At 43.4% G+C, this 26,590-nt stretch overlaps 1 protein-coding gene across 1 annotated transcript in view; it reads left to right on the top strand.

Annotated features, from left to right (window-relative positions):
* Window positions 1-11,307: 11,307 nt before the first annotated feature.
* SLC1A2 (solute carrier family 1 member 2) overlaps window positions 11,308-26,590 on the top strand; it is a 165,783-nt gene continuing 150,500 nt past the window's right edge. The window contains exon 1 of the mRNA XM_054971291.1: window positions 11,308-11,579. Coding sequence (XP_054827266.1) covers window positions 11,563-11,579 — 17 coding nt within the window. The 5' untranslated portion in view covers window positions 11,308-11,562. The remainder of the gene's footprint in view (window positions 11,580-26,590) is intronic.

Here is a 26,590-nt window from a genome sequence, read left to right on the forward strand (position 1 = left end):
GCCCTGGAAAAGTACTCATTTCAGGCTCCAGGACTCTATTTCAGACCTTGAGGACAGCGAGTGCAGCCCCAGTCTGGTTTGCTCATATGTAAGTCCCATTTATTCAATGAGGCTTACTGCTAGGAAAGAAGATTGCAACTTCTACTTTCAGTCACTGTGTTTAACCCATTCTTTTGTTTTTTGGGGATCCCTTCTTTGTTTTATTTGCACCTTTGCAATGGAGGGAGCAGATCAATTGTCTGTCTCTGCAAGTCTTGCTTGCTGATAGTAAGTTTGCAAGGAGATTGGGCCATTTGCTGCATTAATGCACTAATTTCAAGATCGGTTTGCTAGATTTGCTGCTTTTGATTATAGTAAATTCACCTGGTAAACTCATTAATGCTGAAGATCACAACATCCCTAATTCTAGGGTATAAAATCAGTTCATGTGAACTGCTTTCAAGGCCATTAGAGCTCCATCATTATCCTACTCAAGTTAAGACTAGCCCTTGGCCACATTACGATGTTACAAATGGTGCCAGGCAAGCCATCTGTCAGTGAAATTGGCTTACCACCACTGCTCGTATCACTGAGGAAGCTTCAATAGGCTCTCAAAATTTTCATGTTGTCCTAGAACTTAATTTGAAAACTAGAGATTTAGTTCAACACTTTGTATTATGGTCTTTCGCCTGTCAGTATTTATAGATGAGTTCGCTTTATCTAAATTATAATATCTTTCAAGGACAGAAGAGGAATGAACCTGCAGGATTAAGGTTAAGTAAAACAAATGCAGCTCTAAATATCATGCATTCATATGGTGAGTATGGTAGTTTAGAATTCTGCAACATAGATAAATTGAGAATATTAAGAAAATGTGCATATTTTTCTTAGGTTTGCATTAGGGCTGCCATATATACCCAGTTGGGGCAAGGAATCCTCTGACCCCAGACACTTCCCACAGCTGCTCACCTTGCCAGCAGGGGGGGAAAGAGGGGGAAATAGGGGCTTACTGGCTGCCAGATGTGCTTGCCGGTACATGTAATGATGTCAACACCAATCCAGAAGTAAAGACAGCATCTTGTCAGGTGGAGACCTGGTAGTTGGGCAAAAACCATAGAGCCTTAATTCAAATACCTGAGTGGTTCTGGTAGACCAGCAATGTGATAACATCACTTCCAGAAGCTTCATCACTGCATCACCGGTAATGTCATTATTTTGCTGGTGACCATGCCTGTCAGCTGTTAAGTACTGTATCCTGTGGTTGCCCCATCCCCTGCTGATTGCTAGGGATGACCTGGGAACCCTGTATAGCATACAGGGCACTCCTAAGAAGAGTTACACCATTCTAAGCCCATTATTTTCAAATTTCTGCAGTCTATACCCTATTGTATAGTTTATTTAATGTCCCAGCAATTGATTGTATTGATTTACACTGTGTAATGTGCCTTGAGTCTCAATGAGAAAGGAGTATACTACATAACAACAACAACAACAACAACTGCACTTATATACCACTCTTCTAGACAGATTAGTGCCTCACCCAGAACAGTGAACAAGTTAGTGTTATTATTATCTCCGCAATACAGCTGGGGAGCTGGGGCTGAGAGGAGTGCCTTACCCAAGGCCACCTACTGAGTTCATGACAGTAGTGGGATTCGAACTAGTAGAGTGCTGATTCGCAGCTGAACTACTTAACCACTGTGCTACAGCAGCTTGTAAATAATGTAAATAAACGTTAAAAATGGACTTAGAAGGGTGTTATTCTGCGTAAGATTGCCTTGGTTATTTTACTAGTTATAAGAAGTAGCACTTTCAATACACAGCTTTGGTGATATCATCAAGCATGGCCCCCACACTTGAAAGCCTAACACTGCATCCCTAAGTACGATAACCTTCTTTTTAAAAACTGATATTTTCATGATGCTGAATTCTACAGTACCAGATTCTGTGTGCTTAGTCTGGAATCACAAAATAGACACAATAATGATAGTTGGGCTTGACTCTGAATCCAGAAAAAAGAACTGATTTTCCTCAAGTATTTACCTTCCATTGTTCTTGTTTAATTTCTGATCTTGAACATTTAACTAGTCAAATACTATCATAAATAATACTAAAAATCCACATTGGCTTCTCTCTTTAATGCAAATCACATGGAAGAATCAATATTAAGCAGAACATACATTCAATTTAAGAAATATTGTCTTCTGTCTTCTGAGTTTCATTAACAGCTTTCACAGACACTGAAGGAGGTACTTCAAGAATCCTCCTGTTCCCAGGAAATATGTAATCCTGAGGAACCAATTTTGTGCCAGTGCCTGCTAAAGAGAGCTCCTAAGTTCTCCAAGGTCATACACACCATGAGAATGCGTCTTCAGCTGTTTTGGGGATAGACATTCCTGTTTAATGAGATTTCATAAACGTATTTACTTATGTATTTACATTATTTATAGTCTGTTTTTCTCACTGGGACTCATGGAGGATTATACAGAGTAACTCAATACAATCAACAGGATAGGACATCCAATAAATAATATAATAGAATTTGGAATGTAGAAATCTGGAACCAGAAATCTAAAAACAGAATTGAAGCAAAGTGTAAGTATTAACACGATGCATTAAACAATGCAAAATTTACATAGAACGATCCTACTTACAGCAACAGGCAACACACGCTATACACAGTAGTATAGACCACAGTACCTAACTCTTTACCCAATAAACTTTCTGAGCTATTTTGTACAGTATAACCCTATTACTTGGGTAGAAATATAGAAATGTAGAAACATAGAACTGAAAGGCACCTCCAGGAGTCATCTAACCTGCATAAAAACATAGAAACATAGAGCTGGAAGGGACCTCCAATAGTCATCTAAGTTAACCCCCTGCACACTGCAGAACATTCATAGCTACCTTCCCCCATCCTCAACCAGTGACTCCCCTGCTCTATGCCCAGAGGAAGGCAAAAAGCCTCCACGATCTCTGGCCAATCTGGCCTGGAGGAAAATGTCTTCCTGACCCGCAAGTGGTGATGGGCATTACTCTGGGCATATAAGAAAAACCCACTTGACTAATTCAGTTTTGCATAGTTTGCTGAAAGCCAGAAGAATGGGAGCTTTCCTGACCTCCCCAGGTAGGTAATTCCATAAGGCAGGGGCCACAGCTAAGCATGTACATGTATGGACAGTTGTTGATTTTCCCTGTTTGCAGGTTACCACCTATAGAAGGCCCTACCCCAATAAGCAAAGCTGTTGTGGAGCTTGAGGGAGGAGCAGTCCCACAAATATGAGGGACCAAGGTCATGAAGAGCTTTATATGTATTAGCCAATACATTAAATTGAGCCTGATAACTGATGGGCAGCCAGTGGAATACTGCAGAATGGGAGTAATATGCATATGGGAGAAATATGCACGCTCCATTTAGCTCCTAATAATAGCAATTCTGCACCATCTGTAAGTCTCCATATTGATTTTGAGGAAAGACCATTTTGAGGGGAAACTGTTATTATAGCACTTTAGTCTTGACTTGATGGTACAGTGGCATGGATCCAGATGACCAGATCAACTGTACCAAGGTAGGGGGGCATCTTCTGGGTTAGACTGAGAATACAGCTGCATTAACTCGCTTTGCCCAGCAGTAATTTTGGATTCAGTATAACCCACTCTTGGATACACACCTTAATGTGGTGAGGGGGTTTGAGTGTGTCAGTGAAGTGGAGAGCAACACTGTCATGAGTGCATACTTGGTCAACAGTCTGAACTTTTAGAAGAGTCACTCAAGGCAGAATGTTCAAAGCTAAGACACCGACTAAGATGCACCCATCCCCTTCGAGAATCAACAGTCACATCAGCAGAAGAGAATTGACCATAACAAGGGTGATGGGTGGGAGTGGAGGAATTCTTGAAGGCTAGCTACTGGGCAGCAGCAGTAGTGGAAGGTGACATAGGTGGAGGATCTCTCACAGACAAAAGTGGTGACACCTCAGCTAACCTTGGTTAGTACTGTGCAGAAGAAAGCAATGGTAAACCACTTCTGATCATTTCTTACCTTGAAAACTATGATGACAAGGCAATCTAAAATGGAAGATATAGTGCCAGATTGGAAGGCATTCAGTTGGCTACTGGGGAAGAGCAGAGGACAAGTATGAATAGCGCTGTTCTTAATGAAGCTGCTGATGTGAACAGATGCAAAAAGAATGTCAAAAGCGGTGTGATACGTATAATAGGAACATGGAATGTGAATAGTATGAAGCCAGGTAAGTTAGAAATTGTAAAACAAGAAATAGAATGTTTAAACATTGCAATCCTGGGCAGGAGTGAGCTAATGTGGACTGGATTGGGACATTTTCAGTCAGATCATTGCAAACTGTTTTACTCTGGAAATGGCAATCTCAGAAGAGATGGTCATGTTCTAATAGTGAGAAAGGACATAGCACAAGCAGTAAAGAGCTATAACACAAAGTCTCTATTGTCTAAAATCTGTGAGCTGTATAGACACATCTGTTAATAAACGGATTAATATTTTTAAAAAGAACTATAATGCAAAGATTGATTAATATCAATCAGACTTCACAGAAAGTCTGTTATCATAACTATCATTCAAGTTTATAGCCCAACTAAAGATGCTGAGGAGGAAGAAATTGAAAACTTTTATGCAAGTGTCCAAAAAGAGATTGATCACACACCTAAACAAGATATGCTGATAATCATAGGTGAATGGAACAAAAAATACGAGACAAAGCGGAATAAAACATGGAAAATTGGGACTGGGATCAAGAAATGAAGCAGGATAGCAATTCATAGAATTTTGTGAAGCCAACAACTTGTTCATTGCTAACATGTGCACTCTGTGCCTGGATCCAGAACAGAGCTCTGATGGTAGAAATGCTTCCAGGATCCTGGCCCAGGTGCAGCACAGTTTCAGAAACCTGAACACCAGCCAGCAAATGCAGCTGAGCCAGATCTACTCCCAGAAGATCGACTGGTCCACTAGGCACAAGCCCTGTGGTCTGCAGTTCCAATCTAGGTTCCCAAGTCTAGCCAGCCAAGCCTGAGGCCTTACTCCAGAGTTTAGACTCAGCCTTCCTGCAAACTGCAGGACCATGACAATGATAAAATCAAAACAAAATCAGTCAAGTCTCCAAAAAAGACTTGGAATACATAAATGGGAGTTGAGTTTCTCACAATCAGCTGTCATGGGCTTAAACTAGGAGGACCCTGTAGGTCAGACACCAGTTCCTTACTGACAGAACAATTGGGACCACTGGTTGAAGGAGTGGGCCACAGGGGGTCAAAATAACTTATAAACACCCTGGACCAGAATTATCCTGCCCGTGAGAATCAGGTGGTCCTAGGGAGCCAATGTTTTGCTGCTGCCTGCTCTGGAGCTCTCCCAGGTCTGTTGTGCTGAATGAAGTCTCAGTGAGTCTAGGTTCCAGGCTGCCTGTTGTCCTCTTTGTTTCTATTCCATGCTGTTTCTCCTGCTATTCAGAGCTACACCTTGCCAGCACTTCTACCTGAGCACCTGACAATCTTCATCAGAGCATTTTTTTCTATCAGAAACACCACGCTTTGTGGGCTTTCTAATCATCTTGGCTTATATGAAAGCCAGGCAAGTGACCTCTTGTATGAGCAAACCTAGCCCAGAATTACGCAAAGCAGTCATCATGGCTGAAAAGGCAGTTGTTTAAAGCTTCTCTGCATGAGTATGAAACAGAAAAAGGTGAAAGGGTAATAGAAGTGGGAGCCCCCATACTTGGTTGTAAAGTAAATGCATTATGATTGTTTGTCTTATTTTCTTTGGCAATTTTCCATAAAGACATTGGCTTGGATCCTCCTGCCTAGAATTTCTGCAGGTGCAACAGTAGACATCTTTTGCTGTTTCCCCCCACTTAGGAGAGAAACCATCTGTACCCAGGGCCCCCTAGTTTCCAGGAAGAGCACTTCTGGGGGTGTTTTGGGCAGGAGGAGAGAATTGCCAGAATTATACATTTTATATACATTTTTTTTACTCATGCACATTTGATTTCTATGTATTAAATGTTTAAACGATTTCTGGATGATGTCTTTATGGCAAGGTGTTTATTCTAAGCCAAAATGTTGCATTTTATTTTTCCTGGCAGAAAAAAAGCAAACTGTCAGTGAATATAAGAGGTGCTATTTTTCTTCTTAGATGTGTTGTCATATTTTAATTTAGTAGAAAGCTTTTAGAAGAGGATCCACTTAAAGTACATCATAATACGCTGATGTGGTTGTGGGTTCTCTTCTCCCTCTCCAGTGAAGAGAGGTAAAAGATACTTGAAACTGAATGTTATTTTTTTTACTTTTGTTTATCCTGGTGTTTTCTTCCTTAATAAAAAATAAATAAAGGGTTTGTCTGAATATTTTACACTTTTTCACTACAGTGATTCTTGTACAGGATTTTTGTCAAGTGCATCTAGTCAACCTAATGCAGGATCAGGGAGCAAGCTAAATCCAAACCAATAAGAAGGCCTACTATAAAGACTACAGTAGATGGTGAATCTATTTAAGAAAAGCTGTGAGATGAATAATACTAGATAAGTGGAAAAGAAGGTACCATTTGAAGAAGGTATAAAAATAAACCCTTCCCCCCCCCCATTCCTTCTCATCTTTTACTAACTGAATAGAATTGTGTGGATCCTTTTGTAGATGCACAGAACAAAGTGTTTGAGAAACCCTCTCATGTTAGTCTACCTCTGTAAGAGCAATTTATGAAGTAGAAACTGGTATCCCACAGATGGGATATTTGAAATATTCAAAAACATGTGTCAGTTTATCTCTGCTACAAATCTACTATATTTGTGGTATTTCCTCAATTATTAGTTTGGCTGTTTTGTCCTTATATCAAAAAGAGTCCAGTAGCACCTTTAAGACTAACCAATTTTATTGTAGCATAAGCTTTCGAGAATCACAGTTCTCTTTGTCAGATGCATGGAGGGCCAAAAGAAACTGGTCAGATATAGAGGAGGAGGGGGGGGGGGTTAGATGCAAACAGCTCCTTCTGATATGTAGATGCAAACAGCTCCTTCTGATATGGAGATCAGTTTGCTTCTGTAAAGGTTCAGAGGAGTTAGAAGTGTTAGTCTGTAGTAGCAAAATCAAAAAGAGTCCAGTAGCACCTGGTCTTGGTTGACTAGATGCACTTGACTACAGACTAACACTTCTAACTCCTCTGAACCTTTACAGAAGCAAAATGATCTACGTATCAGAAGGAGCTGTTTGCATCTAACCCGCCCTCCCCTCTCCTCCTCTATATCTGACCAGTTTCTTTTGGCCCTCCATGCATCTGACAAAGAGAACTGTGAATCTCGAAAGCTCATGCTACAATAAAATTGGTTAGTCTTAAAGGTGCTACTGGACTCTTTTTGATTTTGCCACTACAGACTAACACGGCTAACTCCTCTGGATCTTTGTCCTTATATGTTTCTGGGGTGCTTCAGAGCCAAAATACAGGTGATGTTGGGCAAAATCAACAGTTGCCTGTACACACACACATTCTCTGTGATGGCCCCCACCTTATGGAATGACCTGCCTGAGGAAGTCATGAAAGCTCCCACTCTTGGTTTTTCACAAACTATTCAAAACTGAATTATTCAACAGGGCCTTTTTACTCAGGTAACAGGGCTATACGGTAAGAAATGGCTCAGAAAGATGCTTTGGTAAAGGGACAGGGATTATAGACTATACTACTGGGTAGTGTCTATTGAATTGATATAGATACGCTCCTATTGGGCAGCTTCTGTGTTGTTAAAGATGTCATATTTAATTACTTATGCTTTGTTTCAGCAGTTTTTTCATCTCTGTATTTGAACTTGCGTGTGTTTTCAGAGTTCTGCAACTCCATATCCTATGGTTCCCTATGGATTGATTGATACAGATAACATATGAATTAGGCTCTCTCAAGATATATGGCTAGCATTTTTCTGCAGTGATTTCTGTAATCATAGTGATATATTTTCCAGCTATATGTTCAGAGGAATCACTCACAACAAGCACGAGATGTGCTCTTGGAGAGCTCATATGAGACTCCATGCACTCCATTTGACTATCTTCAGGAATGGCCCCTAGCTTATTTGATTGTTCTGCAGTAGATCATTTGCAAACAAATGTGTAAATTTCCTTCAGTGAAAAGGAATTGTGGATCAAGTGTAATAACAGGAAAACTTGGACTTTTCAACGATATACAAATAAGACAAAACTATATACAACAAGACAGAGATGTTTGTGCGATATAGAAACAGAGATGGTGGACAGTGGTATACAACTATTAGCAGTGGGAGGACAAATGAACTGCTTGAATTGGGACTGAAGAAACAAAGGTAACTGATGATTGCTGAAGCGTAGATGGAAGGGAGCAAAAAGTGAGATGAAACAGGAGACGTCTGTTGCTACGCAGGCTCTGTGTAGGGCAATCTTTTAAGCAGATTCAGGAAATGTTCCACTCCTCTGCCATCTTGGTGTTACAAAGTCAGAATGCAATTTGCTAAAGGATGTTGGCAGTTTTGAGGAGAGGATATATGGGCCTGAACTTGCAAAGATTTTAGCCAGAGAGAAATGGTGATGAAGGCACTTATTTTTTTTTAGTGACATTCTCAGCGAGAGAGGACTAACAGTTTAATCCTGTACAGTTTCTCCAATCTAAGGCCATTGAAATCAATGCTGACATTGAGAATTGGAGAGAACAGAATAACTGGCAGTAAAGTCACTAAGGAAGTAGTGCCAGTAATACAGGCAAGGCATGGCCAAGGATTGCATAATACAAGGCCCTGTACAACCCGGGCTGTATTGTTTGTTGCACAACAAACATTTTAGGAATATGGACTGGATGGAAGCAGACATGGAGTACAATGAACTAGACCCGTTTTGCAGAACTGCATCCTTGCTTTGCTCTTACCCAAATAAACACCCCTTCCCATAGCTCTCTCTCAACTCTGCCTTGGCTTACCCCACTTCCCCTGTCTTTTGAAGGAAAACACTTGCACGATATGTGTGTCTTCTTTTCAATCCAGCAAGTAAAGCTGGTGTGCTACTCCAAGTTTACAGTCACTAGCAATGTTTTCCTTAGGACTCCTGTAGCCAGTGTTCCACTTGAGAAGAATGCCTATTATCTCTTCTTCTACCTTATTCTAAGGAAGCTCATCTATTGACAGCTTCCCAGAATGCCAATTAAGAAGTTGTTTGAAGTAAAGAAAATCCACTGCTTCAAATTTCCAGGAAAAGTCCTGTGTCTGCTCTTTCCCATGCTTCTTTAGATAACCATTGATTTACCACTTCTCCAACAGAGGTCAGCAGAGTCTTAGAGGACAGACTTATTACCATCAAAGAATACTATAGCCTATTACTGTAAAGAAGCTGTTCATATTCTCAGCCAAGATAAACCACAGAAACATACAGGGTGTATTTAAATTACTGGTTTAGGGAAATAATCAAGCAGAAAGAAACTGAACTAAACTGCTAACAGTGCAAGGATGGGGGATTGCACACCTTAGAATACCACAGTCAAAATGCTACCTATTGAGTTAACTTTTTGTGGTCATTGAACTCGATGGTAATTCTGTGTCATTTGAAAGCTTGCTTATATATTCACTAGAGACTCTCTCCACCATCAGTCCATGTTTCTGTTTTTTATTCCTTAATTCTTTAATACAACCCCCCCCCCCCAACTGTTGTTTGCTACATGATTGATTCTACGTCCCGTTACTTTCCCCAACACTACCTGCATGAACTAGAATAACAAAGGATGTTATATGCGGGTAGGGACTACAGAAATGGACAAAATATTTCTATAGATACATGAAGGTTTAAATTAAACTTGCACTCACATCTCTAGAAGTGAGGGGATAATAAAGGGGAAATATGAAAGGGGGAAATATATGAAGCCAGGAGACCAGGTGCTCTCTTTTTAGGGCTTCTGGAGACCGCCTGACTTGTTTAGATCCAGAGGAGTTGGCTGTGTTAGTCTGTAGTAGCAAAATAGAAAAAAGTCCAGTAGCACCTTTAAGACTAACCAACTTGACTGTAGCATAAACTTTCGAGAATCACAGTTCTCTTCGTCAGATTAAAGGTGCTACTGGACTCTTTTCTGACTTGTTTAGAAATCTCACTAATGCCCTTCCATAACAGCATTTTCTGTCCACAGCATAAAGTAATTTATTTCCACATCAGGCAAGGAACAAGAGAGGATCCCTGAACAGTTGACAGACTTCTTTGCTCTGGGTGGGTGGGGGTGTGCGTGTGCACCGCTTGTGATGAGCCCTCCTTCCTCTCCTGAGCATTAATTCATTACAGCGGCTCCTCCCCTCTACCAGAGTCCCAAGCAGATATGCAGGCAGATTTCAAAGGGCACGAACCTGACAGCGTGGCGGGGGGTGGGAGGTTAACTCGTTCCTGGCCGCTCTTTCTATATGACCACAAGCAATGTCTGCAGCCGGGCATTAAACACAAAACAATAAGGCAGTCAAGCATTCGCACTAATTCGCCAGACTTCCAATTAGACCACCGAGGCCGGCCAGCCAGTAAACCGTGGCAGGGCACGCTAAGCTGAAAGGATGGGGTGGGAACGGAGGTCTGCATATAAGATCCACTCCAATTGCAGAGCCGACTGGGTGGTAAAGGTGGGCTTTAAACATACCGGGGAGGGGGCGCTGGCTGGCTGGCTGGCAGCCAGGCGTTGGCTGCTGCTGCGGGTCGAGCTCAGAAGCCGACACGAGCACAAAGGGAACCGCGTTTCCTGCCTTATCTGCTGACCGCCACCGCCGCACTCGAGGAACTGCAGGGCAGGGAGTGCAAATAAGCCGGCAATGGGCAGCTCCGCTCGGCCGGGGAGCGCCCCACATTGCGGCCAGCCAGCAACGCTTTCCCCGCCAAGGGATCCGCGCGTTCCCCCGGGCGGGCTCTTCTCGCCCTCCTCCCCCTTATCAATAAGAGGTTGGGGGATTTGGAGGAGTCGCGAATGATGTCAGCCTTGGCCGAAAATAGAGAGGGATAGAGCGCAAATCCACAGCTAAACCTTCCAATCCAGCCTCAGCCAACACCATGGCGATGTGAAGTCACCCAGCACCTCTTACACACACACACACTCAGCCTTCGCTCCCCCCTCGCACACGCGTTCACACACACACACGCGCGCGCGCTCCTGGCCCTCCCCAGCCGGCCCTTCCGAGGGAATGCAACGAGCCAAGGAGCCGAGCGCAGGTGGCCGCGCTGCCTGAGCCGTGCCCTCGCCCCCCACTCAGCTGCCCCCGGTGGCGGAGCTTCTCGCCCACCCCCTTCGCCACCCGGCCCCCTCCGCTCCTCTCTCTCTCTCTCTCTCTCTCTCTTTCTCTCTCTCGAAGAGATTCGAGCCTCTGAAGACGTTGAGAAATCTCCCAGCAGGAGGAGGAGGCAGCGGGGGCGCTCCGGAGAGACGCGCTTCTGGATGCTGGCCGTGCCGACCCGGGAGGATTATAGCAGGCGGGCGCTAAAGGGGGTCTCCGGCAGCCAGGAATAAAAGGACGCGGTCGCCCCCCGCCCCCTTTTTAATCCTTGGATTTCTCCTGGCGGCAGAGAGGGGGCTTGGACCCGAGCATGACATCCACGGACGGGTGAGAGGGACTGGGCTTGCAGGGGCAGGACGGGACGGGAGACCGGTTGCCGAGGGGCCGGGAGGCTGGCTTGTGCCGCGGGAGAACAGCTGCTTTGTCTCTGCTTATCTGGCGGCGAGATCTGCCAGGCCCTGTCTGCACCCCACCCCCGCGCTCCAGCCCCGAGCCGCCCGCGGGGAATGCTTCCAACCGCCGCTGCAAACGAGAGCCTCTCGAGGGCAGGAAGGCAGCGTCTTTCCGGCCAGCAGTTGCTGCCTTAACTCTTGCGAGGCTACACGCCAGCAAACTAGACGGGGCTTTTGGTTTTTGAAGGGGGCGAAGACCGGAGGGCGACGCTTCTGTGCGGCGCGTCCTGAGACTCCGGGAGGGGGGGGGGGCTGACTTGCGAGTACGCGCGCCCTGGGCTCGAGTTGCTGACCTCCTTTCCACAAGGGCCTGGGAGAGAAAGCGAAAGGAAGTTCCGTCTGACGCCCCAGAGTTTTGCAATCGCCCGGATTCGTGCTAAATGCCGTGGAAAGGGGGAGGCAGCAGAGGAGGAATCGGGACGAAGTTGGGGCGCCTTTCGCAAGAGCCCTTCTGGAGCCAGCAAACACGTGTTTTTGTTGCTGTCTCTGCTGCGCGCAGTCTTTGCGCGCTGGCCTCTTTCGAAACTGTCCCAAGGGCCAAGTCCTCCGCCGGGGCTCGAGGTTTGGGGTGGCTCGGCGGCTTCGTCTGTCTTGGCTGGGGCTGCCGTGGGCCTGCACAGCATTGTCAAGCGCCCGGGCGACCTCCGCCTGATCCGTTAGCGGAGGCTGTCAGGTTGGATCAGTTTGATCTGCTCGGGACGGGACTTTGTGAGGACAGAGTGCAAAGGGAGGCTCTGTTTATACCTGGCGATGTGCGTGCCCGTTGCCAAGGCTAAAAGGCGATTTAAAGCGGTGGGGGACATTGGTGGAAAGCCCGCGCACCTGAGTGCCCTTCTTAGGCGGAGAAAAGTAGGTATGCTCTCGCTGGCATACAGGCGGCCCGAGAGGAAGTTGCTTAAAAATTGCAGCCAGTGTTGCTCCAAGGATTTCTAGAAGTCGCTAGAAAATCCTCAAGGCTCTATCAAGTTGCTACAACTCTCTTTCCATCTCTGCCTCCTACAGTGGTGTGTTGTGACTCCAAGATCGTTTTTGCAACCCCCCCCCCAATTTGGGAATTATAAAACTCTTTAATATTTCACCTTAATAACTATCTGCCTTGTTTATTAATTATCAACAAGGAAATGAAGCCATAGAAGCAGAGGAAGTCCTCAGACAAAGTGGACATCACCTTGTTATTTAGGGAGGTTCTTTGAGACCTCAGTGCTCCCAGTTTGTTATTTGTACATCCTATCAGCAGATACTTGTTATATTAAAAACGTTGGCTGTAGTCCTGTCCACATAAGTCCCATTGATTTCAATTAGATGCTTAAGTACCTGCTTAACTCTCTTTCCTTGAAACAGATGACACATTAAAAGTGTTTAAGGTTGGCTGGATTATGTCCATTGTGAAATGCTTCCCCTGAACTTTGCATCTCCTCTAGAGATTGATCCTTAATTGTATAGTGTTACAGTGTCCCTACATTCTCAAAGTATATTTATCTTAGTAATTCTTACAACACTATTGCAAGGTAGGACATGCATGATGGATGGATGGCAGAGATTGAAATCTTGCTTAACGGTGCCTCATGCTGAGTTCTGAACCCATGTGATCCATGACAACTATGCTGTATCAGCTCATAGACACAGAAACACATGCATACACTGTAGTTTTAATAATACCAACAGGTGTGTTATTCAGTCGTCAGTTTTAGCTTAAGAAATGCTGCTGTTTTAAGTATAATTTGTTCTTTATATAAGTGTATACTGATATGAAATCCTGTTTTATGTTTTTATTAACTTGTATGCACACGTGCCCTCACTTGCTCTGTAGGTTGACCATGTATACTTAATAAAGCTGAACAAAAGAGTAAAATGATGTAGATATTACATGCATTATCTGATTAATGTATGGACACAAATTCCATTGAATATCACTGTGCTGAGGGTGATATGAAGTGACAAAATAGTTCTGCCAAGGGTGTTTGATCTGCCCAAACTATCCAAACTGTGGTATACAGCATCAGCGAAAAAGCCCAGCTCCATGCTTGTGATTAATATGAAAGAGATGAAATGGCTAATACTGTAATGCCCTTTAGTGTGGTATCATTTGGACTAATATACACAGTTCTAATTGTTGTATCTACAAAAAAGGTATTGCAGAGCTGAAAAAACTGCAAAAGGAGGGCAACCAAGATGATAAAGGGGCATGTTTTCTGTGATGAAAGGCTAAAGACTTGGGGCCTTTTCAGTTTAGCGAAAAGATGATCGGAGGCAGGACATAATGGAGGTTTCTAAAATTATCCATGAGGTGGAGAAAGTGGATAGAAAGAACTTTTTAACCTCCCCCATAACACTAGTACCTGAGGCACCCAATGAAGTTGATGCCTCAGTTGATGAAGATTCAGTATGGATTAAAGGGGAAACGTCTTAACTCAGCAAGTAAATTGTGGAATTCACTGCCAGTGGATGTAATGATGGCCACCAGCATTGATGGCTTTCAAAGAGGATTAGACCAATTCATGGAGGATAGGTCCATCAGTAGCTACTAGTCATTGTGATTAACAGGAATCTGCACACGGAGGCAGCAATATCTGGGGAAGGCCTTAGACGCTTCCCTTTGTTGGTCCTCCAGGACAACTAGTTGGCCACTGTGTAGAACAGGATGGGCCAATATCTGATCCAACAAAGATCATCTTATGTTCTTATGAAAGTCACCTCAGGAGCTGAATCAAATGATTGAAAGTATAAATCAGCCCATTGCCCATAATCAATATTAATTGTAAAGAAAATCCAGTATGCGACTTTTAAGACATTTTATGTGTCATGAATTGCAGTTTATATTTTGGGGATTTTCTTTCTGCTGTGACCAGAAAAGTGTAGTTCTTAACTACTCTGATCAGAAAAAAGGAGACGATAAACTTGCCTCCAAACTGGCAAAATACAAAGACATGCAGAAAAGACACTAGTAAGAATGCACTTGAATGAGTAAAATATTGTAGTATTAATAGAAAGGAAGCTAGAAATGGCATATTGGATACAGAAGGAAACTGGTACATGGTTTAATTGGCATACAACAGGCCAAAACTGGCACTTTCAATTAACATTATTGTTTAGAGATTTATATGGGGTAAATCCTGAGCTGCCTATTGAAAGCAAGGATACACAGAATTCTATTCAGTTTTATTGTCACAACAATCTTTGAGTTAGAGAGAGAGCCCGTGTGTGTGTAACGTGCAGTTAACTCACAGCCAACTTATGGTGACCCTGTAGGGTTTTCAAGGCAAGAGAGGAACAGAGTGGTTTGCCCTTACCTGACTGTGCAGTGACTTCTTTGCTTCTGAGATCTGATGAGATCGGGCTAGTCTGGGCTAGCCTAAGGTTATCCAGTAAGTTTTCTGGCAGAGTAAGGATTTGAAACTGGGTCTCTCCAGTCATAGTCCAGACACTCTAAACACGATACCACCCAGGCTGTCCATTGCTATGGAACCATCTCCTTCCAATACTCTATTGCAGGACTTACTGTCTTTGAAAGGAGAAGCTGCCTTTAACAGCAAGACAGCTGTGCTGCTCTGGGATCTCAACCCATCCCTGTCTGTGATGGTCAAGGTCAAGCCAGTGGCAGTGGTGATGATGTCAGTTAAGATGTTTGTTATTGGTGGTTTGATTTTAGATGGTGTACATAGGTTTAGGGTTATCAGTTAAATACATCTGTGTATCACACCAGTTTGGTGTAGTGGTTGGAAAGTTGGATTAGATTTTGGGAGAGCCAGATTAAAACTCTCATTCTGCCGTGAAAGATTTCTGGGTGACTTTGGGCTAGTCACATTCTGTTAGCCCAAACTACTTCACAGGGTTGTTGTAAAGGTAAAAGAGAGGAGGGGAGACCAAAGTATAACATACTGAGTTCCTTGGAAGAAGGGCAGAATAAAATGTTGTAAATAAATAAATGCAAAGCATGCTGAATAAAAAGCACATGTTACCTCTGTGCACTCAGAAGCAGGGATTGTCCCTAGCATTTGGTTATTCAGAGGGATACAGCTGTTGGTATATGGAATTAATATTATGGATGCCAGTTATAGCAGTGCATTGTGAATGTCTTGGGCTGAAATAGCTGTCAAAGCATGCTGTGCTGGTAAATATGAAGGTTTAACTGATGATGCTTTCTAAGAATGTCAAGCCTACTGTGGAAAGGATGTTATCAACTATTCGTTATACAGGGTTGCCTGAATAGAGCTGGCTCTCTAGTACCCCAAATCCACCTCTTTTGACCTCACATTAAGTAACTGCTTTGTCTGACATCACTTCTGGCAGTGATGCCTATCACATTCCTAGAATGGCTGAGCTACACTGCTCATCCGGAAAGCATCCTGGGCTAGTACATAACCCTGCAAGAAGCCCCTTGATGTTGCAGTAGGATGGCAGTGGTTGCGAGCAGCCCATACTATATATTAAATAATTTTCTCAAGTGTGGGCTTTTGCATATTCAGTGTCCACCAATGAAAATAAACACTGATTAGAACATGAGTTCTGTAAAACGTTAAAAATGTCTGTCTTCATTTTCTAAACTACATTAAGGATCTATGTACTGAAGAGTAAAATGTGTTCTTAGTATCAATTCTAATATTCCTAATTCTGCATTTCATAGGACTAGATCCTGGAGAAACTTTGTTACATGATGGTATCCTGATATTAGATGAGCAAGTAGCACCTTAAAGAGCAACACAGAGTTTCCAGAGTATTAGCTTTCAAACCACCTGAAACTGGTATTAGGTAGCATTCTGCAATACTAGATAATACATATCTTCAATATAGGAATTAGCAGGAGTGAAATGAAATTTTAGCGATATTGCAAGGTTGGCAAAGTTTCAGAGTCATGCATGACAGTGACAGGATGCTCCTTTCAAAAAGTGGGAGCAAGTGGCAAGCCGAAGTGAGGGGGGGAAAGACACTCTAGGGGGATCAGCCTCTACTCAGGTATCTAGGAGCAGTGCCGAATACCCTCACACTGTTTACCTTATTTTTAGGGTGAGTATGACCCCATCCAGAACAGGCATAAAACCTATTCACCATGGGAGATAGACTGAATCCTGTGAGAAATTACAGGACAAATCCTCTGAGAAGAAGCACCATCATCCCCCTCCCCCATCGATGAACTAGGTAGGAGTGGAAACATTGCAGTGCAATGACCCTACTTTTCAACCCACACAGGGCTCTAGAAATATATCATGGTATTAAGGACTGAAGAGAGGTCTAGAAGACTCCCCTGTCTTCTAGCAGACATTGCCTGTAATGACAAGCAAGGCAGATTCAGCCCTGAAACTAACCAGAAAGCCAGTTTGAGAAGAAAGCTCCATCATCCATGATTGCACAGAGTTGACTATCACTGCATGCTCAATCAGCTTCCTCCCTGAGTAACAAATAAGAACTGCTCTATTTTTTGCAAGATCAGATAATTCCAGTTGTGATCCCCCCCATTTCTAATTCCTGTCTCCTTTTACAAGGCCCCAAACCTCGTTTCTCTTAATGGAGGTGTTTCTCACTACCAAAAGCACTGTTCAGTCTCTTAAGATTAAAGCTGAGCCATGAGAGGCTTAGACTGGGCACACAAGTGTTTGGCTCTTCTCCAAGAGCCCTGTCAGTTCCTTCTGGTGTCAATAACTTAAACTCATCCACGCCATTGAGACCAGAGGAGGCCAAGTGTACTATTCAGGTCCCCTGTGGAATTCAGGTTGGAATGAATGAGAGTGATTTTACCAGCACGTTCCTCTACAAATCACAGAGAACTATGGATGGGTCTTCTACATGCTCTGCCTTAGGAACTAGGTTGTAAAACTCTGCTCACCATACAAAAGAGCTCTATTGGATAGACTGGCAGAAAACAGTGATATTTTCTTTTTCTTTTACTGCTATCCTTGCCACAGTAGAGGCATCCAAGTGAACTCTGGACTGTTCTGTTGGATTCATTGCAAGACTGTATATGAGTTTAATTAACATGGTTCCTTCTAAAAATCCAGAGATTTGTATTTTGCTAGGAATTCAGTGTTGCAGATTTGTAGCTCCTCTTACAAAATTATACTTCTCAGGGTTTTCTGGACATAGGGAATTACTTATCCAAGCAATTTGATATAAACACCCCAATTCTCCTTTTGATATCATCCCCTTTCAGGATTTGTAATGTGAATACAGCATTTAGTATCTCTTGTTTGCTAAGTGTTACAGTCAGAGTTTCCAAGAGCCCATTTAAGATATTGGCTCCTTCTAGGAAAATGAAAAAGCAACTTAGAGAGGAAAGGTCGGTGAAATTATTGGCAGTCCATAGCCTTAAGCTATTGCATTTGACAGTTCCTTGCCATTTGTCAATGTTTCTACTAGGAATATTACTACCATTTATCATTAGAAAAATAAATGGATTTGCTTCCTCTGAAGCATGTAAATAGATTCCAAAGATGGTGAGTGAAATCTTGAACTATACAAGCAAGAATATTTTCTGTTTAGGTGGGTCAGTTGAAGTAATCAGCTTTCTTTTAAGAATATGGAAAAGATTTTTCTTCTGTTTCTTTGATGGCTTTTGTTTGCACTACGTTGTGTGTAAAGTCAATAAGCTTAGAAGGATGTAATTTGAGGGGGGCTGTTCTAGCATGGTGCACAGGCCATCCGCTAGCATGGTTTATCTTGTGTATTCCTTCCTTGTTTATTGGATTCTATACTCTGATTGAACTGGTTAAATATCCAGGGAAGGAGTCTCCAACCTTTTTAGCCTGCTTTCATATTCTGGGTAAGGTACAGGGTAAGCGATGTAACCACAAAATGGCTGCTGCAGGAAGTGGAACCAACCACAAAATGGCTGCTCCAAGAGGTGAGGGTAGGATTCCCAGTTGCCTGCCAGTGGCAGGCAATCTCCCAGGGATTTGCCCCATTACCTGCTGATTCACAGTGATCAGCAGGAGGTGGCAACCCCCCCCCCCCCGTGATTTCCCACCACCAGCAGACGACCTGGGAAAGTACACACCTGGTATGCTCCCAAAGGCAAGTGACAATGTCACTTCCCAAAGTAATGTCATCATGCCAGATGTGAGCATGTTCTTCACTGGGAACAAGAACAACTACTCCAGGTAAGACCCGGATCCTCCCTGTTCCATTGGGAGGGTATAGGGACCTGGGAACCCTATGAGGGGGCAGTCACAAAAGGTCAGGGAATGTGGTCATGCAGGTCTAATTGCATCTTTCTTTCTTTCTTTCTTTCTTTCTTTCTTTCTTTCTTTCTTTCTTTCTTTCTTTCTTTCTTTCTTTCTTTCTTTCTTTCTTTCTTTCTTTCTTTCTTTCTTTCTTTCTTTCTTTCTTTCTTTCTTTCTTTCTGTCTGTCTGTCTGTCTGTCTGTCTGTCTGTCTGTCTGTCTGTCTACATTTACACCCTGCCTTGTCCATTGATGTTGCCCAATCTTTGGGTACATTCAAACCAAGACGCAATGAAAGACCTAGAAAATGTAGATTTTTCACATGTTCTTGCCAGAAACAAAAAATAGAAGCCACAAAATAAACTCAATTGAAAAATTCAAAAATTTCAATAGAAAACAACTGAAATTCTAGACAATATATAATTAACAAAATCACATCACTGAAATCAGTTTGGGTGTAAATTCTAAATCCAAGTTCTAGAAAGTGATTCCGTTTCTTGATTTATCTTTCAATTATGAAAAACAATAGAAGTTATCAAAAACTTTTCCTATCTGTAATCAGTCTTCTCTTTAATAAGGTGTAAGTTGCTCTAAAATTATCTTAACTTAATCATGGACATGTTGAATATGTCATGAGATGCTAAGTTCAATATAATATATGAAGCATATAATGTGTGTGTGTGTAAGACCCATGTCAATGGGTCAGTCTGCAACCTGGTTTCTCACTAAAATAGTCAAGCATAGGGAACAGAACTTCCCTCTGCCACCTAGGAGTTACAGACATAGGTTTCAACACCTGATTAGAGATAAGATAAGATAAAATGAAATAAAAATAACCCTGGGTCTGTGGTGTGCTGTCACTTCTAGGAAAAATCCAAAAGTAATGTCATACCTCTAGGAATAACTGGAAACTTTATGGTAAAACCATAGAGTTTTCAGTGATACCATAGAGTTTCAGTGATACCATAGAGTTTTCAGTGAGGCATGACATCTCTTTGGGGCTTTTCCAGGAAGTGATGTCATGCCATCACAAATGCCCCCTGTGTCCCACAAATCAGTATCCTGCTGGTTACCAGGCTGTGCCTGGCAATCTTATTAAAGAAAGATGTGTCCAAACCTATAACAACAACAACAACATCCAATTTATATACTGTCCTTCAGGACAACTTAACACCCACTGAGAGTGGTTTACAAAGTAAATTATTATTATCCCCACAAAAAACATATAATAATAATAATAATAATAATAATACAAAAACACATAATAATAATAATAAGACAATCAAGCAATTAAAACAATATCAATCACATGGTGGGCATACTCGGATGTCGCCAATGACATCAGACTATTCTTAATGCCTACAATTGTGCAAAAGGTGCCACTCAAGAAAAGGATGTAGATTACTAAAAGCAGAGCAGAAAGGTTAAGTATATCCAAGCAATATTCAGAATGCAGCTATTTCAAGGGGAACTTGGAACTACATAAACTGGGGTGGGAGGAGCTACCATAGGGGTACTTATCAAGGCTAGAATCGAAGACCTAGCAGTAATCCAAGTAAAGATTCAAATGGAGTGGAGAGTCAGAAGGCACATGGATTCTACTTTGCAAGGCAGGGCGGAATACAAGAGAGGTGAAACTCAGGGTACATAGAAGACAAGGTGAAGCAGAACATGATTCACAAGTATTACTGGAGGAAAGACTCTTACTTCAGCTATAGGCCTTGGAATTCAATAGAACATCCCCCCCCCCCTTTTCTGGGGTTGGAAAAAGGGAGAAGCAAGGCCAGGTGGCCTCAGAAGGGAGCTTCCTGAGTGGTGGAAAATGTGGCAAAAGAAGTTCACGTGTCCTGGAAAACGTTTCCAAATGAGGAAGGAAAATCTTGGGTTGGAGTTTGTTGGCGGCTGTCTTCGTTTCCTAATGAAATTGTGGCTCACCAAATGTAAATCCCAGCTTCCTGTTTTCAGACACGGTGAGGAGAATACTTTAAGCCCTAAAAGTACTGATGTTACTAAAGCAGTGATACTCAGGGGCTTGGGAGCCACATGTGGTTCCACTGAGCACTGTTCCCCATGGCTAGGGTTGCCTGCTCCAAGTTGGGAAATTCCTGGAGATGTGGGGGGTAAAACCTGGAGAAACTTGGAGAAAGAGGGGTTTGGGGAGGGAAAGGACCTTGGTATGGCATAAGTCCATACAGTCTACCCCCCAAAGTAGCCATTTTCTCCAGGTGAACTGATCTCTGTGGCCCGGAGACCAGTTGTAATTCCGGGAGATCTCTAGCCACTACCTGGAGGATGGCAACCCTACCCATGGCACCTGCCCATGTTCCAAGAAAGAGCAATTTATTTAGACACTGGCAAAATTTTGTCATTACTATGGGCCCAAGATAATTTTTTTTATTTCTAGAACACAACACAGCTTGCCAATGACTGTAATATCAAAGTTATGCAGATGCTGGAGTTTCGTATTTGAGGCTGGGTCAACATATGCAGTTGAATTAGGTGGTGGAATTGGGCCTACCACTGCTGAAGGTTAGCTCTTTAAAAAATAAAAAAAAAAGCTCCCGGTATGGGGGAAAGATAAGTCTAGTTGCTTGGAGATACGTACTAATTAAAAGAGTTATATATAATTGTCTGTGTGTTTGGGATGGTGTGCAGAGCATGCAGGAGTCACATAGCTCTTTTGGTTGATGGGAATTGTGAATGTGGCTCTCCATGATCTGCGGAGTCTGAAAAACAATCTTTTGTAAGAAAAGAATGCTTGCTAATGTAATAAAAGCCTTTGTGTACACCTTGATTAATTGCCAAGAAGTCCTGATTAATAGTTTAAAGGCCATGGTGCTTAGGTGGGTCCATAGCTCTCCAAGCTGTCATTATATTGCCAGTGAGTTCTGACAGAATCCGATTGGGTGAATCTGTTGGTCACTCCTACCACTCTGTGGTGGTTCTTAGCTTTCATGCTGTAAAACAACATGCTGGAATAGATGGACCTTGATGGACAGCTGTGGGCTACTGGGTTCCTATGCAACATCAGGAATGAGAGGACCACAGTCTTTCTAGAAGGCACTGTGGGGCAGCAATATAGGTATGGTGCATATTTCAGCACCATGAAGTCACACAGTTCTGTGTGGGTAACGGGCACAGGATATACTCTTGACATCACTTGTGTCTATGTCCAGCACTGCAACCTAAGCAGCAGCTTGCACAGGGCTGAAGTAGCAGCTCTTGAGTCTCTGCTGCCACCTTGTGACATCTTAAGGTAAGGCAGAGAGGTCCCCATCCCCCATACAATGGAGTTCAGTGGCAGAAGCCGGCAGGTTGCCAGTGAACTGCTGCACAAGCCACAGTAGAGCAAATATGCATGCTGTTCACTCATTTCCTGTTGTAAAGCTGTGAGAGGTCTGTGCTTTCATTCCAAAGAAACGATGCTCTTCTTCGTATCTCAAAGAAGATTCTTCAGGTTTCTTAAATTATGTTCCTGCTCTGAGTTAACTGACTATTCCTAGTCTAAGAAAATGGTGATTTCGCAAAAACACATTTATGACTCTGTAGAGGAACAAAGTGTAACATCAGAAGAATTTTGCTCAGGCAAAAAATACCATACCACATATCAGGAGTCGACTGATATGGAGACAAAAATGGCCCTGGAAAATGGTCATTCCACCTCTGCAGTTGTGCCCCTCACCTGACGGAGGCTGCAGAGCCAACTGGAGAATGAGAAGGTGCCGTGCCACCATGTTCCTCCTTGCCAGCTGTGCCTCACATGAGCAAACAGGGCAAAGGCGGGCACTGCCATGCTCCCTCCCCCAAAATGGTATTCCTTTGCTGGTACCAGGGAAAGCCAGGTGCTGCTGTGCCTGTGCTCTTCCTTGCTGTCCTGGCAATGAGGAGTAAGGTAATGCAGTGCTTCTCCTTGCTAGCTGCACCACATCCATGCCAGCAGAGCAAACTCAGGTGCTGTGCCCTGCTCCCCCTCACCAACTGCACTGTACCTAGGCCAGCACAGGGTGAAGCCAGGCACCACAGTGCCCAGGATCCTCCTTGTAGTCTAAAGCCATGGACTGCTTTGCCCGTGCTCCTGCATCCATGCCAATAAAGGTGAGCTGGCATGGGCGTGGTGGGGCCAGCAAGGAGGCTGCTGCTGGCCTAGGGTGAACCTGAATGCCATTGCACCTGTATACTCCCTCACTGGTCTGGGCATGGCAGGGCCAGGAGTGAGGATGATGGGTGTCACTGTCATAGGGCAAAGACTGGTGCCACTGTGCCTGTGTCTTCCGCACTGGCTTGGATGTGATGGGGCTGGCAAGGAAACGAATGAGTGTTACTAGCATAGGGCAAAGTCAGATGCCACGGGGCCCATGCACTGCTTTGCTGGCCTCTCATGTGGTAGTGATAGCATGAGCTTGCAGCTTTTGGAGTCCTATTCTTCTGCTTGGGTGTGAGTTCTGGGTCTGGAGAGGCTGAAGAGCACTGGTTTAAATTGTCCATTGAATGTTACCAGGGCTCATTTTGAGGGGGAACATGGAGGAATGCAGTTCCAGTAGTTCTCCAAAGAGTTCACATGTCAGGTGGCCCTGCCCACCTGATTTTTAGCCATTTTGGGCCCGTTTTGGCCAGGATCGGGCCCAAAATGGCCAGGATTGAGCCTAAAACAGCCAGAATTGGTTCCAAAATGGCCAGGATCAGGCCTCTTATGGGCAGTGAATCACTCTCCCACTCAGCAGCGGCCCAATTCTGACAATTTTGGGCCCCTTTTCAGCCCCTTTTTGCCATTTTGGGCCCAATTTTGGCCCTGAATGACCAGGACTGGGTCCAAAACAGCCAGGATAGGTGAGGTCAGGGGATGTGGCATATGGAAAACAGTTATGTCAATGACACACTTCTGGTGATGTCAAGGGTTGTGGCATATGCTAATCAGTTATGCTAATGAGTTCCCTGACTATTACTAAGACAAAACACAATGCAAGGAATTGAGACTATCCCAGTGGTCTAAATTCCTTGTGTTGTGCTTTATCTCACTTAGCAATCATGGTGCAGATTGTGCAGATAAAACCCAGAAATGAGAAATATCTACTGTGCTCTGACCCTGCTCCTACTGATGTCAGTAACAAAACTCCCACTGATTCCAACGTTGTAGAAATTTACCTTAGTAAAATAAAAATGTATGTTCTTTACAGCTCAAACACACACCGATGCTATTCATGAAAATCTGTCTCAGCCAAATAGATTATTGTAAAAATCTTAATGTGCAACACAGTTCTGTTAAAACCAGTGGGATCTGTGTCACTGGTTTGAACAGAACAGGCGTTGTACTCAGAACAACTGATCCTATATCCAGTGTTCTGAAGTTGGAGCACACAGGGCTGAATGGAAGAGAGGCCTGACTCTGGCACAAGGGTAGAGCTGGCACCATTAGTACAGATTGCTGATCTTTGCCCTCTGATCCTAATGTAGCAGAACATAGAAACAGAGAGCTGGAAGAGATCCCAAGGGCCATTGAGTCCAACCTCCTGCAAGATGCAGGAAATTCACAGTTATCTCCTCTACTCACCTCTCCCAGTGACTCCTGCTCTATGCCTAGAGGAAGGCAAAAAACTTCCAGGACCCCTGGCCAATCTGGCCAAGAGGAATTTTTGTCCTTCCTGCCCCCAAAGTGGTGGTTGGCCTTACCCTGGGCATGTAAGAAAGGGCCATGAGAACCTGCACAATTGCATGGAACTGGTCGAGTCAAGTTAGGAGTGGGAAGGAAATATGGGTCCCTCCTCCTTCATATCCTAATGATTCTTTGAAGTCCACTGTGTTACCTGGATGAGGGCTCCTTGCAAAAATAGGGGAAATTAGCAAGCAAGGAGTAGTGAGAGGTTGGTAACTAGTGGGGTTTTCCCACCAACTTTTATGGGGTCCCTCTCCCAGGAAACTAACGAGATGGGGCGTGTGTGTGTGTTCCAAGGCAAAGATCGTTTTTATTGAAGAGGAAAGCAGCATATATACACATGTATATCAAGCAAACAAGGGCCCTAGGAATATAGCTGGAAAATGGGGAATATGGTAGGGTGCAGGGTAAATGTACCTATAAGGTGAGAAGTCTGCAGAGAATGATCAGCGTCAGCGAAGGGAAGCCCAGGGCAAACTCTGGGGGTGCGACACTTGGGTCCCAAGGAAGTGTGCAAACTTTGACTGGGTCAGAGCCCAAATATTTATAGGGTGGAAAGGACCTTGGGGTGGAATGGTCCTGTACACAAAAGACTTTGATATTTGTCTCCTGAGAATGATAAACTTTGATGTATTTCGATCAATATTCTGGCCAGAGACAAGGGGTGCAATTGCTTATTTTAGATTCCTGCCAATAAACAATAAATCAGCATTCCATTGGGGACCAGAGGTGGAATTCTTATTCACATGCCCAATAAAACTATAATTCACCAAGCATCTCTGAAGATTGGTGATGTGTTTCCAAGTTTTAATTAATTTTTCTCCCAGGAAGAAATAAAACTATCTAGAGGTGACAGATGACTCTGGTTTGCTGGATAGGATGGTATCGGGGTCTCTCACCAAATGGGGACGAAAGGGGGAAGAATGTCAAAAGGGAATTTTCTCTGGACTTTTCTTGTCAAGGAGCTGCAATTTGAGGCCTGAGATGCAGGAGTGCAATAAGCCTAATCACCCTGCATTCCACTTGCTTGGTATATGTGTGTTCCAGTCCCCCAGGCTGGATCTGGTAATGTTCTGTCCCACCAGACATGTAGTGCTTTTGTGACATGAAGTACATCAGATTGAGAGGCTCATATCTTTCAAATCATAAGCCATTAGTGTATCACAACTGGAGTCAGGCTGGGCCATCAGCCTCCTCATGCTCATTCTGGGAACTTGAATGGAATCCTGGAAAACAGGACACCAACCCAACAGGAGGCAGGTGGGATTGCCAGGACGCAGCCCACTTTAGTTTATGACTCCCCCCACCCATTACAGCTAAAATAGAACTATGTATACTGTTGCTGTAGTAAAACTGAGGTTCATCCCGAGCAAGTGAGTGTTTATAGCAAGTTTTAAAGGCTTGCTTTCAGGTATGTGCAAGATTCAATTGCAAAGAAGCTATGTATTTTAAGAGCATTTGTTATGGTTAGTTTTTTTAGAATGCCTCATTAAAATTGTAGCAATATTTTCAACAACGGTAAATCACTTTTTCTTTTTTTTTTTAGAAAAAATGGGATTTATGCATTCCACATGCACAGTTAGAGCATTGCTTTTTAAATTGGTCATAACAATAGCTATTTATTATACAATACCAATGAGTTGGCCAAACATATAGGTGGCCACGATAATCTAAACGGGGAGTATGCTACTTTTCTAAATTGAAATAATGTTATTGAAAGACAAAGACTGTCTAGACTTGGTTTTGCAGGGAGTTATTGAGAATACTTTATTGGTTACTGAAAAATAATGCTTTATTTAGACATTGTTTATAATTATCAGAACTCTTATGTAAATATGCTTGAAGTAATATCTATTGAAATTTGTATTTTTGTGTGTATGTGTAACCCTTTGCACAACAGCCTTGTCAGAAGGAAGTGCTCCAAACTGTACCCACACATTCCAATCCAACCATCTGTTCCAGATATGGTGTGGAGATATGATACATGCATGCTCTCCTGGAGCATCCTTTCCTACAGACATATTCCCATTTATTTCTGTCAGATTCTAGTGCGGGCGCCGTGGTGCTGTATGCCAGCGCACCT

This window comes from Eublepharis macularius, chromosome 2, assembly GCF_028583425.1.
Source record: "Eublepharis macularius isolate TG4126 chromosome 2, MPM_Emac_v1.0, whole genome shotgun sequence".
NCBI classification, from domain to species: domain Eukaryota; kingdom Metazoa; phylum Chordata; class Lepidosauria; order Squamata; family Eublepharidae; genus Eublepharis; species Eublepharis macularius.